General features: G+C 49.1%; 1 protein-coding gene across 3 annotated transcripts; it reads right to left on the reverse strand.

Moving 5' to 3' along the window:
• Nucleotides 1-185: 185 nt before the first annotated feature.
• LOC122452561 (cyclin-dependent kinase 11B) lies at nucleotides 186-19,396 on the reverse strand. 3 transcript variants are annotated; one of them, XM_043486290.1, is made up of 20 exons: nucleotides 19,267-19,396; nucleotides 16,654-16,777; nucleotides 15,746-15,861; nucleotides 14,497-14,594; nucleotides 13,276-13,414; nucleotides 5,558-5,694; nucleotides 5,099-5,221; nucleotides 4,727-4,822; nucleotides 4,490-4,645; nucleotides 4,237-4,302; nucleotides 3,522-3,697; nucleotides 2,721-2,811; nucleotides 2,097-2,218; nucleotides 1,809-1,914; nucleotides 1,481-1,602; nucleotides 1,296-1,403; nucleotides 1,098-1,214; nucleotides 859-1,007; nucleotides 580-769; nucleotides 186-495 (listed from the first exon to the last, which is right to left on the reverse strand). In XM_043486290.1, the coding sequence occupies exons 2-20, from the start codon at nucleotides 16,762-16,764 to the stop codon at nucleotides 403-405; spliced, it is 2,316 nt and encodes a 771-aa protein (XP_043342225.1). In that variant the 5' UTR covers nucleotides 16,765-16,777; nucleotides 19,267-19,396; the 3' UTR covers nucleotides 186-402. The 3 variants fall into 3 exon arrangements, with proteins under 3 accessions (XP_043342225.1, XP_043342224.1, XP_043342226.1); XM_043486289.1 differs by having other exon boundaries at nucleotides 14,467-14,594; XM_043486291.1 differs by lacking the exon at nucleotides 19,267-19,396 and adding an exon at nucleotides 16,533-16,579 and having other exon boundaries at nucleotides 14,467-14,594.
• Nucleotides 19,397-19,409: the final 13 nt, after the last annotated feature.

A 19,409-nucleotide genomic window follows, 5' to 3' on the forward strand; every position in this document is an offset into this window, starting at 1 on the left:
TTTTATTCTTAATAACTTATTGAAGATTTAAAAACAACAAAGATCTCCACAGTTCTGATCCTAGTGCCAGTGGTGACCGCCCGGCATGGCCCCTCCATGGCCAAGTGTGTGGGGGTACGAATGCCCACCCTCCCCTCACAGGGCAAGTCCAATTCGTATGAAAAAATACAGCCTTTCCTCCCACAGCAAGGAAAATGTGATTTAATTCTACAAATTTACAAGGCAAGATAAAATAAAAAGAAAACGTGGAAAACCCCACGAGGCCAGCAGTCCAAGACTTGAGGTTGTACCCGTGGCAGCCCTGTGGCATTGGCGCCCCGGTCCACAGTCAGGACCCAGACAGCGCCTCCAGCGCCTGCGCGGTCGGTGCTCCCCAGGGTGGGTCCAGGTCGGCTGGGAGCCTCAGAACTTGAGGCTGAAGCCCGGGCCTGCAGCTGAGGCCCCCTGGTTTGTGGTGGTGAGGTGGAAGCCCGTCTCCTTCAGGTCGTCGTCGCCCTGTGGACACAAGGGCATGTAGGGCCCAGGCCGGGCCAGTCTTGCCTGGGGGAGCCCCCACCCCAGCACCTGACAACCCCTTACCAGCTGGCTGTAGCCCAGGCCTCCCTCTGGAGGTCGCGGGCTGGTGCCTCGCTTCACCCTCTGCTGTTCGCTCTTGGCCGGCCACGTGGGGAACATGGAGGGGTCAATGGGGAGAGGGGTCTCGCGGAAATACTCATGCTTGAGGCCGTCTTCCGCGTTGACTCTCCGCCCAGGGAAATATGTCAGAAACCTGGGAGAAAAAGGCACTAGGTGACATCAATAGGGCAGCTTGGGGGCAGGACCGAGGTGGGCAGGGGTGGGGCACAGGGCAGGACGCACTTGTTCATGAGGTCGAAGCCCTGGTCTGAGAGCAGAGCCCCGAAGCGCTTGCGGAGGTTGTTATAGGGGTACTCAGTGAAGGTCATCTTCTTGACAGCTGGGAGGTCGTTGTAGCCAGGCCAGATTTTCTCACTGGGGGTCCCCAGGTCCTAGAAGAGGGAGCATCTCAAGACACTCAGGTTGTGCAGGGAAGGGTGGACCGGCCTGGGCACCTGCACATGCCCCCAGTGGGCACCTACCTTGAACACTTTGTTGATCTGATCAATTTCTGACTTCCCAGGGAATAGCGGCTTCTGAGTCAGCAGCTCCCCAAAGATGCAGCCCACTGACCACATGTCCACGGCTGTGGAGTACTCCTGGGGGGTCAGGCAGGGGTCAGGGAGTGCTCAGGGGGCTGAGAGCCGGCGTGCCCTGGGGGCTCCGGAATACCCACTCACCTTGGCACCCAGCAAAAGCTCAGGGGCTCGGTACCACAGCGTCACGACCACTGGGGTGTAGGCCTTCAGAGGGGACCCATACTCCCGTGCCAGCCCGAAGTCCCCCACCTGCGAGGGGAGATGGTGGGCTGCAGATGGCTCAAGGCTGGGAGCTGTTCTGTTCCCAGCCACCCGGCAGGGCTCACCTTGAGGATGCCTGCGTGGCTCAGCAGCAGGTTGGACGTCTTGAGGTCTCGGTGCAGGATCCAGTTGTCATGCAGGTGCTTCACGCCACGCAGCAGCTGGATCATCAGCGTCTTCACCTCCCCTGTGGCAACAGGCAGCACGGGGCTGGTGCCTGGCTACTCGCCGCTGCAGCAGCCACTGGCCTTTCCAGCAAATGCACACCCAGTGGGATAGGGTCACAGTTCAATGTCAGCAGCCCCCACACCCCCACCCCCAACAGCCCGAGGGTGGGACATCCCTCAGGGGATGTGGGTCCAGGGTCACCCCATGGGACTGACTGGGACACACCTGGCAGGAAAGGCTGCTTCATGGTCTCCATGAGGCTCTTGAGGTCGTGCTCCACGTAGTTCATGACGATGTAGATCTTGTCCATGTTGCTGCCCACGACGATCTCCTAGGAAACAACAGCAGGTGCGAGAGGTCAGGGCCCCAGCCAGCCCTGCCACCACCAGCACTCCCAAGAGATGTGAGATCCCAGGCCTGGATACCCGGTGACACAACAGGGAGCCCCCAAGTGTGATGGCCACTAAGGGTGCGGCACTGGGGCCCCTGGGGGCAGAGGTGCATGGGCCTCACCCTGACAGTGACGATATTGGGGTGCTGTGCCTTGAGGATGGTGTTGATCTCCCTCAGTGACGTGATTGGGAAGCCCTCCTTCTCCTTCTCCATCTTCAATCGCTTCAGAGCCACAATTTCATCTGAAAAGAAAGTCACCGGAAGACAGACACTGACGAGACCTTCTTCTACCCAAATGCTCCCATTTACGGCTGTCCCCTGGAATCACAGGACGTGGCCAACTGGCCTCCCTGGGGGCTCAGAGCCTGGACCGCCTCCGTCTCTGAGGCCCTGGCCCCCGGGCACACACCTGCTCAGGTGCTGTCACTCCAGGCCTGGCCTGGTGGACTCCATACTCACAAGCAGCACAGAGCTTCTTGGTCAGGCTGACTTCTGTGGGTGCCAAGAGCCTGTTGCTCAGGTGTGCTCAGGTGTGCACCAGCCAGGTGAAGCCCCGTGAGGGCCAGCACCAGGGGAGGGGTGGCTCCTGGGATCAGAAGGAACTATGCCCAGTGACTTTGACACTGAAGGTGACAGGGCCCTGTACACAGCCAGGGGCCTGTGGTGCTGGCTGGCACTCTGGGCCACCTGGTCCATGCCCTACACCCACTTCCCTGTGGGGGACCATCCTGGGCTGCGTCCCACCTGTCTTCTTGTCCTTTGCTCTGTACACCACCCCATAGGTGCCTTCCTCAATCCTGTTCAGACACTGGAACTCCTCCACACTCCGACAACCCTAGGGGAGGAACCAGCATGAGGGCATGGTAGCCAGGCTCACAGCCCACAGCAAAGCCTCAACTAGACATCTCCAGAAGCCCAGACAGTGCTCAGGCAGGACCTGGGAAGAATCATCTTCTTAGCCTCTGCTTGCTCCTTCAGTGAGCAGGTGCCCTCTATCCAACAGTGGGCCCTGGGCACCAGTCCCCCGCCACACCTCCAGCCACTGATCCTAAGATGATGCCAAGACAGCAGGGACCCTCTGTGCTGCACCCTCAGCTGGCGCAGCAGCCCCTCAGGTGCAGTGGACCCTCAGTGCACCTTGGGCCCTCACCCTCTTGGGACCTGCCCCTCCCCCAAGTCCCTCCCTGCACCACTTTGGTTACTGAATTGCAGGCCAACATGCACCACTGCCCTCTGACCCCTACAGGGCAACAAGGCAAGGGAAGTCAAGGGCCCATCTTCCCAGGCCGAGGCAGAAGTGACTGCAGAGCTGACTGCACGCGAGGCGGCCTGACTCTTATGCATGGGGCCCCTTGTGGGCGTCCTGGCTGCAGTTGCACAAGCTTTCCTCCAGCAAGCTTGTTGGACAAGAGCCCAGACCATGACAGAGACCATGACGGAGGCTAGGGGCCAGGCCTGGCCAGAGACAGACACCCACAGTGAGGACCCAGCTTCTGCTCTCAGCCACCAGCCCTGTCCATAGGCAGCAAAGGGGAAGTGCCTCACCTGCAGGGCAGGCAGGTACTTGGGCAGCTCCTGCTTGAGCTCGATGGGCGACAGGGCTGGGGAGTCAGGCACAAAGTCCCCTTCGGTGAGGGCGCTGCTCTGAGGGGTGCCCTCACCCGCCTCCTCTTCCCCCTCTTCACTCTCTCCAGAATCGTGGTCAAACCGTGACTCTGGAACTTCAGATATTAAATCCAATTTCAGAACCAGAAACAGACAAGTGTCACAACCCTCACCCATTCTGGGGGGACTATGAGCACAAGAGCCTCCAGGGGCCAGGACATACTGTGTCCCATTGCCCTGGACAGAGGGCGCTGTGTCTTGGGGCCACTGGCCAGGCCGGGATCACTGTGAGCTAATGACCAGTTGTCTGAGAAGGCCGGCCCAGAATAGGCGTCCAGTGGCCCAAGGCCTTGGCCTGGCTATTGGCAGAGGCCACAAAGTCCCATGCCAGTGACTGGTCTGTGGTCAGAGCCCAGCTGGTGTTTTCCAGTTCCTATCCCAATGTCCAGGCTGAGCAGTCCCCAGAAGGGTGCCCAGGGAACCAGCAGCTGGGTCCTGGATATAGCAGCTGGGTGTCCCTGTGGCTTCTGGGTGGGGCGTGCCACAGACAAGGCTTATTTGTGGGTCACAGTCCCACCACAACTCAGACATGGGTCAAGCACCCAGGTCAGAGGTGGACGAGGAAGAGGTGAACCACCACTTGGGGGCTTCTCACCAACCAAGACGTGGTTTTCATTCTCTCGCTCCTCATCTTCACTCATTTCTTCTTCACTCACTTCTTCTGCAAGAGAAACAGGCATCAGCGAAGACCATCTACAAGAGGTAGCAAAGGGCCCTCACATGATCACTGGGGGTCTCACATGGTCCCAGTCAGCAAGGCATTTTCAAGATGGGTACTTGTTTACGTAGACTTTATTGTTCTGTAACTTCTAAGCTCATATCACATTAAGCCTCAGGCTCGAGCTCACCGGCTGACTGTCCGGACACATCCTCAGAGTTGCTTCCAGTCTCCTCCTCCTCCTCTTCTTCCTCTTCCTCCTCCTCCTCCTCCGACTCTTCACTGCTGCTTCCCTCTTCCTCCTCCTCCTCCTCTTCCTCCTCCTCAGAACCTGACCCCGACTCCGCTTTAGGAAGAAAACAGGTGGGAGTGAACTTGGGGCCCGCCCTGTGGTGGCCAAGTTGGGCAGGGCCGGGCGAGCAGTCACCTGACGAGGACTCAGCGGAGCTGGTCTTCCTCTCGCTGTCGCTGACGTCCTGCAGGTCAGACAGCAGGTCTCTCTCTTCCACTTTTTCTTCTTTCACTTATAAAATAAACCACTGAAGGTGAATGTGAGGCAATGTTTTAAAATAACATTAGATGGTGCTTCTCATATAAGAGGACCAGCTCATCTACAGACAGTTGGGAGGAAGACAAGTCTTCAAATGCTCTAGCGCATGAACTTACACAGATAGCCGTTCACACACACAGGTGCTGCAGCACCCCATGATGTTGTGAAGCATCAGCCAGCCTATGAGCTCAGGTGTTCCCCTAGCAAAGACCACCCCGCACTGGGCCCGCAGGCGCTGTGCGGCCTTACCTGGCTTCCGGCTGTCCCCCAGCTCAAGCCTTTCTCGAGGTGGCCGGAGAGGGCTCCGGCTCCAGTGGCTGGCTTTCACCTTGTCGCTGTAGTCGTCTCTCACGGTCCGGTGATGTGCAGACACTGCGCAAGAACAGCACAGGGGCTGGGGCCAGTCCCCTTTTCCTCTAGGAGTACACATGCCTACAGCCAGCGAAAGAGCCCAGGAAGCCACCAGAGGACCCAGGTGGGCATTCTAGACTGCTCTCTACTGGTCAAAGGAAGGGGACAGAACCCGCCTCCTCAAACCCAGGCCTATCACCCACTGGGCATTAGGCAGGTGGACACCAGACATGGCTATCCAGGATGCACAGCTCACACTCCAGGACCTGCAGCGTCACCTAGCCCTCTCGCTCACCCCCGCCCACCTCCGGCCTTCCCCCACCCTCCCGCCCCGCCCACCTCCGGGGCCCCGCCCACCTTCCCGCCGGGCCTCCCGCTCCTTGCGCCTCTCCTCGGCCCGCCGCTCCCGCTCCTTCTGCTCCCGCTGCTCCTTCTGCTGCTCCCGCATCTTGCGTTCCCGTTCTCGCTTTCTCTCTAACTGCTCGAGGCGGTCCCTGGAACAGGAGCACGCCAAATCTTTTCTCACCCCCGAAACCGGAAGCTTTCTTTTTGGCCCTCAGTGCTTTTTGCTCGCATTTATAAACTGCCCCTCTGGCAAGCCATTTCAGTATTCTTGCCTTGAGAACCCCATGAACAGTATGAAATGGCAGAAAGCTGTAACAGTGAAAGATGCACTCCCTAGGTCGGTAGGTGCCCAATATGCTACTGGAGAAGAGTGGAGAAATACCTCTAGAAAGAATGAAGTGAAGGAGCCAAAGCGAAAACACCACCCAGTTGTGGATGTGACTGGTGATGGATGTACACAGTCCGAGGCTGTAAAAAACACTACTGCATAGGAACCTGGAATGTTAGGTCCCTGAATTAAGGTAAATTAGAAGTGGTCCAACAGGAGATGGCAAGAGTGAACATCAGCATTTTAGGAATAAGTGAACTGAAATGGACAGGAATGGGAGAATTTAATTCAGATGACCATTGTATCTACTACTGTGGGCAAGAATCCCTTAGAAGAAATGGATGTCCATCACCAACTCCCGGAGCTTGCTCAAACTCATGTCCGTGGAGTCAGTGATGCCATCCAACCATCTCATCCTCTGTCGTCCTCTTCTCCTGCTGCCTTCAATCTTTCCCAGCATCCAGGTCTTTTCCAACCTGTCGGCTCCTCCCATCAGGTGGCCAAAGGATTGGAACTTCAGCTTCAGCATCAGTCCTTCCAATGAATATTCAGGACTGATTTCCTTTAGGATGGACTGGTTTGCTCTCCTTGCAGTCCAAGGGACTCTCAAGAGTCTTCTCCAACACCACAGATCAAAAGCATCAATTCTTCAGTGCTCAGTTTTCTTTATGGTCCAACTCTCACATCCATACATGACTACTGGAAAAACCATAGCTTTGACTAGACGAAACTTCGTTGGCAAAGTAATGTCTCTGCTTTTTAATATGCTATCTAGGTTGGTTATAGCTTTTCTTCCAAGGAGCAAGCGTCTTTTAATTTCATGGCCGCAGTCAGTCACCATCTGCAGTGATTTTGGAGCCCAAGAAAATTAAGCTGTCACTGTTTCTATTGTCTCCCCATCTATTTGCCATGAAATGATGGGACCGGATGCCATGATCTTTGTTTTTTGACTGTTGAATTTTAAGCCAGCTTTTTTACTCTCCTCTTTCACTTTCATCAAGAGGCTATTTAGTTCCTTTTCGTTTTCTGCCATAAGGGTGGTGTCATCTGCATATCCGAGGTTATTGATATTTCTCCCAGCAATCTTGATGCCAGCTTATGCTTCATAAAGCCCAGCATTTCACATGATGTACTCTGCATATAAGTTAAATACAGTATGTGGGTGCAATCTCAAAAATGACAGAATGATCTCTGTTCGTTTCCAAGGCAAACCATTCAATAACACAGTAATCCAAGTCTATGCCCCAACCAGTAATGCTGAAGAAGCTGAAGTTGAATGGCTCTATGATGACCTACAAGACCTTTTAGAACTAACACCAAAAAAAAATGTCCTTTTCATCATAGGGGGCTGGAATGCAAAAGTAGGAAGTCAAGAGATACCTGGAGTAAGAGGCAAATTTGGCCTTAGAGTACAGAATGAAGCAGGGCAAAGGCTAACAGAGTTTTGCCAAGAGAATGCACTGATCATAGCAAACACCCTCTTCCAACACAAGAGACTATTCTACACATGGACATCACCAGATGATCAACACCGAAATCAGACTGATTATATTCTTTACAGCCAGAGATGAAGAAGCTCTATACAGTCAGCAAAAACAAGACCGGGAGCTGACTGTGGCTCAGATCATGAACTCCTTATCGCCAAATTCAGACTTAAATGCAGGAAAATAGGGAAAACCACTAGGCCATTCAGGTATGACCTAAATCAAATCCATTACAATTATACAGTGGAAGTGACAAATAGATTCAAGGGATTAGATCTGATAGACAGAGTGCCTGAAGATCTATGGATGGAGGTTCGTGACATTTTACAGGAGGCAGGGATCAAGACCATCCCCAAGAAAAAGAAATGCAAAAAGGCAAAATGGTTGTCTTAGGAGGCCTTACAAATAGCTGAGAAAAGAAGAGAAGCGAAAGGCAAAGGAGAAAAGGGAAGATATACCCATCTTAATGCAGAGTTCCTAAGAATAGCAAGGAAAGATAAGAAAGCCTCCTCAGTGATCAATGCAAAGAAATAGACAAAAACAACTGAATGGGAAAGGCTAGAGATCTCTTTAAGAAAATTAGAGATACCAAGGGAACATTTCATGCCAAGATGGGCGCAATAAAAGACAGAAACGGCATGGACCTAACAGAAGCAGAAGATATTAAGAAGTGGCAATAATACACAGAACTATACAAAAAAGATCGTAATGACCTAGATAACCACGATGGTGTGATCACTCACCAAAGCCAGATATCCTGGAGTCCAAAGTCAAGTGGGCCTTAGGAAGCATCACTACGAACAAAGCTAGTGGAAGTGATGGAATTCCAGTGGAGCTATTTCAAGTCCTGAAAGATGTTGTCAAAGTGCTGCACTCAATATGCCAGCAAATTTGCAAAACTCAGCAGTGGCCACAGGACTGGAAAAGGTCAGTTTTCATTCCAATCTCAAAGAAAGGCAATGCCAAAGAATGTTCAAACTACCACACAATTGTACTCATTTCACATGCTAGGAAAGTAATGCTCAAAATGCTCCAATCGAGGCATCCATAGTACATGAACCAAGAACTTCCGGATGTTCAAGCTGGATTTAGAAAAGGCAGAGGAAGGAGAGATCAACTTGCCAATGTCCGTTGGATTATCGAAAAAGCAAGAGAGTTCCAGAAAAACATCTACTATTGCTTTATTGAGTACACCAAAGCCTTTGACTATGTGGATCACAACAAACTGTGGAAAATTCTTCAAGAGATGGAAATACCAGACCACCTTACCTGCCTCCTGAGAAATCTGTATGCAGGTCAAGAAGCAACAGTGAGAACCAGACATGAAACAACGGACTGGTTCCAAATTGGGAAAGGAGTATGCCAAGGCTGTATAATGTCACCCTGCTTATTTAATTTATATGCAGAATACATCATGTGAAGTGCTGGGCTGGATGACGCACAAGCTGAAATCAAGACTGCCGGGAGAAATATCAATAACCTCAGATATGCAGATGATACCACCCTTATGGCAGAAAGCAAAGAATTAAAGAGCCTCTTGTGAAAGTGAAAGAGGAGAGTGAAAAAGCTGGCTTAAAATTCAGCAGTCAAAGAACTAAGATCATGGCATCTGGTTCCATCACTTCATGACAAACAGATGGGAAAAATGTGGAAACAGTGAGACTTCATTTTTCTGGGCTCCAAAATCACTGCAGATGGTGACTGCAGCCATGAAATTAGAAGACACTTGCTCCTTGGAAGAAAAGCTATAACCAACCTAGATAGCATATTAAAAAGCAGAGACATTACTTTGCCACGAAGTTTCGTCTAGTCAAAGCTATGGTTTTTCCAGTAGTCATGTATGGATGTGAGAGTTAGAAAGCTCTCATAAAGAAAGCTGAGCACTGAAGAATTGATGCATTTGAATTGTGGTACTGGAGAAGACTCTTGAGAGTCCCTTAGACTGCAAGGAGATCAAACCAATCAATCCTAACGGAAATCAGTCCTGTATATTCACTGGAAGGACTGATGCTGAAGCTGAAACTCCAATACTTTGGACACCTGATGCAAAGAAATGACTCTTTGGAAAAAAGACCCTGATGCTGGGGAAGACTGAAGGCAGCAGGAGAAGGGGACGACAGAGGATGAGATGGTTGGATGGCATCACCGACTCGATGGACAGGAGTCTCAGCAAGCTCTGGGAGTTGGTGATGGACAGGGAAGTCTGGCGTTTTGCAATCTGTGGGGTGCATAGTCCAACACGACTGAGCGACTGAACTGAACTGGGTTTTTCAGCCCACCAAGGGCTTTTAAAAACCAGAACTCAAGTCCTGTTAACCCCATCCCTAACGATGGGCAGAGAGGGAAGTTCTGGCCAAAGGAGGTTAACTGCCTGGGGCTGAAGCCCCACTTGGTCCAGAACATTCTGCTCATCTGATGCTCTGAGATGCACCAAGGCTTTCCTCAGGTGCACACAATTTTAATCCACTTCTGCTAGGAGGCAAGTCTTCCTGAGCCTCCCGTCTAAGGAAAGGAGGGGAGCCGCAGCCCCCGCAGGGCTCTGGTTCAGGTGCTTGCAGCCGGAACACTGCACTGCACGCCAAGGGCAGCCGCAGCCCCAGGTCCCCACAGCGCCTCTGTTCTCATTCAGTGCAAACCGCCATCAGGGAGCCCCGGGGGCCCAGGGGTCAGGGCCGGGCGCGTCCACCGGCGGGGCCTGGGTGCGATCCCTGGTCAGGGAACTGAGATCCCACAAGCTGTGCATATTTTTTGGCCCCGAAAAATTAAAAATCAGATATTTTATATTTTTCCTCATCATTTCTTGTGAAGGCCATAGGTTTTTCAGAAATGGGTTGTTGGATTTCAAACATCTGAGGATACCCCGCCTGGTCCAGTTTCTTTCTGTTGCTAACTTTAATTGAACTCTTCTGTGATAAGAGGGCATACTTTTTTTGGCCTCAATTCTTTTGAGACTCCTTACACAGCTTGGAGTTTTGTGGAAACACATCCTAGAAGCTTTCAGACGATGTGTGTCCTATAGCTGCATTGCTGTGCCCACCTGTCATGACGTTTGGCTGGTAGCATCTTCCAAATTATATACATCCTTGCTGATTTTCTCCAGCTTTACTACTGATGACTGGCATGGGACCCCAATGCTTCCACCCAGAGTCAATGGACTAGTACTCCCTTCAGTTGTGTTCAGGTTGGGGTCCAATGCCAGGTGCCAAAACATTTATCCTGGTCGCATCTTACTGCTCTGCATTTATGTCGTCACGAGGGTCTCTACCTTCAGTGTCTCTAGTAACATATATTTTGTCTGACGTCAGTGTAGCCACTCAGGCCCTTTTACCGTTGTTGTGTGCATGGGCCATCCTTTCCCATCATTTCATTTTCTGGCTGCCACATGGGGTGTGGGATCCTAGTTCCACGACCAGGGACCGAACCTGCACCCCTTGCATTAGAAGCATGGAATCCTACCCACTGGACTTTCAGCAAAGTCCTCCTCCTTTACTTTCAACCTACTCCAACTCTAAGATGTCCCTTTGACATAGCACATAGCTGGATCTTGCTTTTCTGTCTGACAGGCTCTCCCATATTTGGTGCAGAGACCATCTCACACTGAATGTAACTATGGATACAGCTGGTGCTGCCCCCCGGAACCCCACCTTCTTTTGTCTTGTTTTTTGGTTTCTCTGTTTCTCCCAGTTGGGATGGGTTCTTTTTTGGCTTCACCATGAGGCATACAGAATCTTAATTTCCCAATCAGGGATCAAAACCAGGCCCCCTGCGGCAGAAGAGGGAGTCCTAATCACTGGACTACCAGGCAGTTACCCGTTTGGGGTTTAAATGAGGATTTTTAGCAAACCATTTTAATTCCTCTATTTACTATTTTTTAGAAGTTACTCTAGAGATTGCAGTGTGCATCTTATGAGATCAAGCTCCAGGAAACGCAGATCTTGTTCACATACAGCCCCCAATCCTATTTCCTCCTGCAGTTTATACACCTTATGGCTACTTGACCACACAGTGTTTTAATCATTGTTTTATGCAATCTTGTGTCTCTTGTAGTAATTCAGACAAGATGGGAGAAGAAGCATGTTTATAGGGGCTTTCGTCCTAACCTGCAATTCAGCCACACCCGGGGCTGGCCTTTTCTTCTGGTGTCATTTCTGCTCAGCTTGAAGGTTGTCCTTAAGCATTTCCCGGAAGGCCCACGTTGCTGGCAGAGAGCCTCTGCTCACCTGCCCCTCACTTGTGAGGCAGGCTGTGATGGACACAGAATTCTGGGGTACCAGTATTCCTGCCCTTCCCCAATTTCTCATTGGTTTTCCCGGTGCCACTGTTACTTTGTACTTATCCTATTCAGGGTTCACTGAGCTTCTCTGATATGTAGATAAATATTTTTCATCAAATTTGGGACATTTTCAGCTGTTCCCCCTTCCTTCCAAGAATACCGCTGTGCATATGCTGGTCCCGTAGACACTGTCCCTTGGTTCTTGAGTCTCTCTCAGCTTTTCTTCAACCTTTTCCTCACTGTCATTAGAAGGCACGATGTCCATCTTCAAGTTCCATGCTTCCAGGTCTTCGCCAAGTCTGGAACACACTGTTTCTATGGTGTTTTTCTTCCTTAGAAAGGGTTAAACCTTATTTCTTTGTCTCAGAGCTGTGTTGAACACTGGACATCTAGACAATGTCCTGCAGCAACCATGCCTTCCAACCTTTTCTTCCAGTTGCTGCCATTCAGGGACTGTGACGCTAACCCTGTCAGCTCGTGTCGCCTTGTATAGTGTGGCCACTGCTGCACTGTTCCATGTGCTTCTCTTTATTTTCAAGCATGGCTTCCTTGGGGTTACTACTGTGTCTGCATAGCTGTGTGCCCAAACCACACTGGGCCTGCAAACATAGACCATTCTCACACCTGCCTTCCCTGTCCTTTGTGGGGCCCCAGCTGCTGGGAATGTCCACACCTTTCACCCTGCTACTCCCCTCCTGTAGAGCAGCCCAGCTCCCAAGCTCTCCCTGGAAATGACCACAGGACACAGAGGTAGTCGAGGGGTCACGCCTAGGCCATGGAGGATAGATCTGGGTTAACAGACGCTCCTCTGGGACTCTGAGCCCACAGAGAGGCCCCTGGAGACAAAAGCACCAGAGGCTGGTGTCCTAGCTCCTGGCCATTTCAGGGCCTTTGGGGTTTCTTTTTCTTTTTTGTTTGTTTGTTTGGAAGAACTTGAGTCTATTTCTGTTGTAACCCCGGGAACCCTAAGCAATATGCCTTGTCGGACAGTCTTCCTGGACAAGGTCCCTAGAACAGAGCAGGTGCCTGGCACACACCCACCAACCAAGCAGGCGGTGAGTCACTCACACCGAAGCCCCTCCTCGCCGATTGTGCTGCAGGTGGTACATGCAGGGACGGACCGCCTCCAGGACGGCTCCACTGGGATGGGACAGCGGCCTAGCCTGCCTCGCTCCAGGCTCGTCCCTCACCAATCCCACACGGACGTCGTCTCAGGGTGTGGACAGCCCCCCACCTCCTATTGGCCGCCACCCCGCCCTACTCTCCTTCCCCCACTGCTGCAAGTCTGAACCTCTCAGAAGCTTCACTCCTCACCTCTCAGCTCCTCCTAGACCCCCAGCTCCCTCCAGCAGTATCCCTCCCTGAGGGACCACCTCAGAAGCTGAGGCGGGGACTCTGCCTTGAGTCAGGACCACACTCTCTCACCCGCTCAGCCGGGCTTCTGGGCACCTGAGCAGCCTCCGCCTGGAGGAAGCCGGTGCACAGGTTTTTGTTCCCCTTGTCAACTTCTGTCACCTCACACGTGCAGTCCCATGTGCAGGGAACCCTCGCTTCCTCCGGGACAAGCCTCTGGGCCGCTTCCTGCCCAGTTCCCGTCCGTGTATGACCTGCCCGCCCACATCTCTGCTGTTGTCAGGGCACCTACCTCTCCCTGCGCGAGTGCTCCCGAGCCAGCTCCCTCCGCTTCTGCCGCTCCCACTCCCTCCGAGCCTTGTCCTGCTCCTCCCGGTGCCGCTTCCGGCGCTCGTGCTCCCGCTCCTTCTCTTTCACTCTGGCATGCTTCCCTATGGGCAAACAGCATGTGTCGTGAGAGGAGACTTAACCTCCAAAACTCAACAATACCCAGTGAAAAAAAGAAAAAATATCTAATCAGTGACTTGGAGAGGGACTTCCCTGGTGGTGCAGGGGTTAAGAATATGCCTGCCAATGCAGGGGACAAGGGTTCGATCCCCAGTCCAGGAAGATCCCACATGCTGCGGAGCAATTAAGCCCGTGTGCCTCAACTACTGAAGCCTGTGTGCCCTAGAGCCCGTGCTCTGCAACAAGAGAAGACACTGCAATGAGAAACCTGCACTGCAACAAAGAGTAGCCCCTGCTTGTTGCAACTAGAGAAAGCCTGAGTAGCAATGAAGACCCAGTGCAGCCAAAAATAATTTAAAAAAAAAAAGACTTGGAGAAACAACCATGACTTTTGTTAAAAAAAAAAAAAAAAGATGAAGACATAAAACTCTATGTCATACGCCTGAAGTTAAGAAAAAAACAAAAATAATGTGATTATCACTGAACAGAACTGTGGTCTCTATCTTCTCAATTTTCTGTATTAAATAAGCTGTAATATTAGGCTACATCAGTCTCATGATTTTAAAAAAGTCATCACTTGTAAAGAACACAAGACAAAGCTTAACTTCTTTTAGTTTCTGCAACACATTATAAACCACATTAAACCAACTGCATTTAACAAGATTTACATCAGGCCCAGGTTCATTTTCTCAACACCCCTAAGAAGCTCTTGATAATGGTGTGACAGCAAACCCACTACTTGGACTTTATCAAGCATCTGTTTCTTAAAAGCAATTGAGCACTAAAGAGTGGCTTTCCCACGCTGAATTAAAACAATTTTATAGACAGACCAGCTTTCCCAGAACAATGCAGTGAGGGGAAAACACACCAGAAGGAAAATGAAGTATCTATTCAGAATGATCTATAATAAATTTATACTTTTAGCTAAAATTTTATTCTCTTCTCTCTCAGCTGTGCTCTGAAGAACGTAGCAGATCATGAAGTAGGAAGGAGACCATATCTGAACACAACACAAAATGAAACAAATGCTCTGTACCCCCTTCTGCTGAGTGACTGCGATGCCTACGTTTCTCTTTTCTCTTTTCGTCTTTCCTGTGATGTGCTTTTTCCTTCCGAGACATCTGCTGGGGTGGTTTGATAGCCAAAGAATCATCTTCCTCTCCTCTGCAATGAGACACCATGGCATTATGTCACCTGAGAGGGACGTAGGGAGCACCAGGGCAACAGAGAGTCTCCCCAACCCAGGGAAAGGAAGGGTTCAGAACATAAAGGAGAGCCTCAACCGTCAGCTCAAAGACTGTGCTCATTATAACACTCAGGCTTCCCTGGTGGCTCAGCCGTAAAGAACGCGCCTGCCAATGCAGGAGATGTGTGTTCCATCCCTGGGTAGGGAAGATCCCCTGGAGAAGGAAATGGCAATTCACTCCAGTATTCTTGCCTGGGAAATCCCAAGGACAGAGGAGCCTGGTGGGTTACAGTCCGCTGGGGTCGCAAAAGAGCCAAACACGACTTAGTGACTTTAACAACAACGATTATGAAACTTAAGCCCAAACTGTATATTAAACACAGATTCAGATGGAAAGTACAGTGGAAATCAGTGTGCTACATGGAACAAAAATGCTCTCTGAGGAAACTCTAGGGTGTGACAGACATGCAGTGTTAATTATCTTGATCGTGTACAACAACTTATCGAACTGCATACATTAAATCTGTGCAGTCTCTCACTTACAAAAGCTGTTAAAAAAGAAGGTCCCACAATTTTAGTCAAACTTAATGATCTCAAAAGGTCATTTCATATTCTCAACTGAGTATAAAACCAAAACCTTGGGAGAATGCAGAGTCTATACCTTTTTGCCTTAATTTCTGGTTATAGTGTTTTTGGTTGTTTGATGATGGACATGAAGGGAAAAAACTGAGGAGAAGCCAAAGAATAGGAAGAAATGTCAGAGGTACAGCTTTGGCAGGACTGTTTCTGTTTCTCCTAGGCCTCACTCAAGTATCTTTCAGCAGCAACTCTGGTTTATTTGTAGATAATTTTAGACAGTACTTATAGAAATCATCACACACACAATTCCTTAAATGTACTATGTGAGTTGTGCTGACTTCACTGAAGAGCAATCACAAAGGAACACACACTCACACTTCTCCTAAGCAGAGTGGGGAGCTGGTACCTGACACCACACAAGGCTCATTTCCATGGAGGTCATGACCTCCAACTTACAAAATCACACTGAGAAGGGCCAGCTGGGGTCACACACAGTCAGATGTGAGCGCACCTGCAGCTTTTGGGCTCTTCGGGGCCACACCCCACTCACCTGTCTTCCATGGAGTCCTCTCTTCTGTACGGCGAGTTCCTTATTGTTATTTCCATGCGGTGGTCCCTCAGCTCCCCCTCCTCAAGGGAATCCCGCTTGGAATCCCGGTCATCAGACTAAGAAGCAAGGAGAGAGTACTTTTCCTTACTGATAAGCCTATTTTTAATAAGACGCAAACCTTGCCAACATCCCCAAACCAACTTTCATACACACTTTTTCATATGACCAATGTGATAAAATCTAAAAAACTGTCATTCAAATCCCATGACATCAGACTTACAAAATAACTCTGTAAACCAGAACCTGAGAAATTAAAACCAGCATATATGTAAAGGGACATTAGACTCTATGCCAAGTATGTTAGTTGTTTATATGAGCCAAAACTGAGCCTTAAAGCATACTTCATACACCAAATAATTTGCAATATCTCATAAATATGTAAGAAAAGTCTGTTGCTAATTTTAAATAAGAGGTATTTCTTTCAATGCTCCTCATTAAATCACTAAAGTTTTCCTATGTTATTAGGCAAACCAAGAAAGGTGTAAAACATTAATTTCAAGGCAACTTCCTACTATAGTAAAAATACTTGGAAATGGTATCATGAATATAATGATGAAATGAGAAAAATTAGTTCAACCGCACTAATGATTTTAGGTTCAAAATACTTCATTTTCCATGTAGCTGTGGTCATCTATATGCAGCTTTTTAGTAAGTTATCAACCTGTCTTCAAAGTAAACTGAGCATCTGAATGTTTTTGTTAATTTTTAGAATAGATTTTGGGCTCACCTGAGACATTTGGAAGTACAAAAGAACTTCACCGAAGAAGCGTTGTTCTAATGGAAAAACGAGGGCAAAGAAATTAAATCTCCTTTAAAATAAAAACACTTACTTAAAAAACATGGCTTACATTTTTTAAGCGTTTTATCTCTGCTTTCTCCTCTTGTTCCTTCCGTCGTTTCTTTTCCTGAAGAATTTCATCTAAAGTTTTCACTTTCCAAGAGTCCTTTTCATCACCCATTTGAGTTAAAACACTGCAAAAAGACAAGAATTCAAACTGCGTCAGGACACAGCAAGCTATGGTTTGATGCTATGCTGTTCCTAAACATTTTTGCCTCACCACTTTTGAGTGCTTCAGTAGAAATCTTTGTTAAGAAGGATGGGCTATGCCAGAAATAAACCCACATGCCCACAATCAATTATTCTTCAACAAAGGAGGCAAGAATATACCATGGGGAAAAGACAATTTCTTCAGCAAGTGGTGCTGGGAAAGTTAGACAGCTGAATATAAATCAATGAAATTCAAACACATCCTCACGCCATACACAAAAATAAACTCAAAATGGCTCAAAGACTTAAACATAAGACATGACACCCTAAAACTCCTGCAAGATGTCACAGGCAAAACAATATCTGACATAAATCATACCAATGTTTCCTTAGTAAGTCTCCAAGGCAATAGAAATAAAAGCAAAACTAAACAAATGGGATGTGATCAAACTTACAAGCTTTTGCACAGCAAAGAAAATGATGAACAAAATGAAAAGACAACCTATGGGCTGGGAGAAAATATCTGCAAACAATGTGACTGACAAGGTTTAATTTCCAAAATATACAAACAGCTCACACAACTCAGTAACAAAACCCAAAAAACTCAATCGAAAAATGGACTGAAGACCTGAATAGACATTTCTCCAAAGAAGAAATACAAATGACCAATAGGCACATGCAGAGATGCTCAACATCACTAATTATCAGAGAAATGTAAATAAAAAATACAATGAGGTATCACCTCACACTAGTCAGGATGGCCATCATTATTGGTTCATTTATTCCGAAAATTGTTAAAGGCAAAGAGTCGACTCATTGGAAAAGACTGATGCTGGGCAAGATTGAAGGCAGGAGGAGAAAGGGACGACAGGGGATGAGATGGTTGGATGGCATCACTGACTCAATGGACATGAGTTTGAGCAAGCTCCGAGAGATCATGAAGGACAGGGAAGTCTGGCGTGTCTGTCCATAGGGTCGCAAAGAGTAAGACATGACTGACTGACTGAACAATAACAAATAACAAATGCTGGAGAGGGTGTGGAGAAAACGGAACCCTCCTACACTGTTGGTGGGAATGTAAATTTGTGCAGCCACTATGGAGAACAGAATGGAAGCTCCTCAAAAAACTAAAAAAAAAAACACAAAAAACTAAAAACAGAGCTACCCTATGACCCAGCAATCCCGATCCTGAGCATATATCCAGACAAAACTATAATTAAGAAAGTTACACACACACCTTCTATGTTCACAGCAGCACTGTTCACAATAGCCAAGACATGGAAAAAATCTAAATGTGTACTGACAGATGATTGGATAAAGATGTGGTATATATACCTATATATGCCTTACACACACACACACACATATACACTGGAATACCACTTAGCCATAAAAAAAAAAATGAAATGCCATTTGCAGCAACATAGATGGACCTAGAGATTATCATACTAAGTCAGAAAGAGAAAGACTAATACTTTATGATATCACTTATACGTGGACTCGAACATATGACATAAGTGAATTTATCTATGAAACAAAAACAGACTCACAGACATATACAACAGACTGGGGTTTACCAAGGGGAAGGGATGGAAATGAGATGGAGTGGGACTTTGGGGTTAGCAGATGCTATACGATGGATAAACAGCCAAATCCAACTGTACAGCACAGGGAACTATTTTCAATTTCTTGTGATAAATCATAATGGAAAAGAATATGAAAACATGTGTGTGTGTGTGTGTGTATATATATATATATAAAAACTGAATCACTCTGCTGTACAGCAGAAACATTCACATTTACAACACTGTAAATCAACTATAATTTTTAACAACTGAAAATACAGGGGGGGAAAAAGGTTTCAAAAAAAGAGTGATGGGTCGCGGAAAGCGACTGCTTGTACTCCAACCTCTTTTATGTCATTCCTGTACGGTCTAGGAAGTTACCTCACCTCAGTTTACCATTCTGTAAACGGTAAGAAAACCACCTATATGACGGTATCATAGAGGATTAAGTGAGACCTCCCAGGTAAAGCTCGTAGTTAGGTATCTGGCACTCACCAAGCACTGTTCTCACCGTCAGGAGGATTTATTTGAAAGACCACCTGGGCCGAGTGGGCCACTGGCCCATATGACGGCAGCAGCCCCATCACAAGATTAGGGGAGGTCTGGGAGTGAAGGACTCGAAGGGCGCGCTCGCAAACCAGGAAGCGGTTCCCGGTTTTGGAGTTTCAGTTGTGCTAATCCGGGATTCGGCCGGGCTGCAGTTGGCTCGGGGAAAGCCTGGGCCCGCCGCCTCCACGACTCCGAGTTCCGCGTAGGGCGAGATGGACCAGGGAAGCGAGGAGTGTAGCCCAGCCTGGTCCACGCGCCCGAGGCCCGCCGGGACCGGAGAGATCGAGTGAGCTAGCTGGTCGCGCCATGGCCCCTGCCCCGCCCGCCCCGCCCGCCCCGCCCGCCCCGCCTCTACTTACCCCTGCGCCGCCGCCGCCGCCGGTCCCGGAGCCTGAGAAGAAACAGCGCCCGGCGCGCGACAGGAATGTCGTCGCTTCCTGCGTCGGCGCTGGGCTGATGACGAGCTAAGACGCGTCTCCGCCGCCGACTCCCGACCTGAACA

This window comes from Cervus canadensis, chromosome 13 (genome assembly GCF_019320065.1).
Source record: "Cervus canadensis isolate Bull #8, Minnesota chromosome 13, ASM1932006v1, whole genome shotgun sequence".
Classification (NCBI taxonomy): domain Eukaryota; kingdom Metazoa; phylum Chordata; class Mammalia; order Artiodactyla; family Cervidae; genus Cervus; species Cervus canadensis.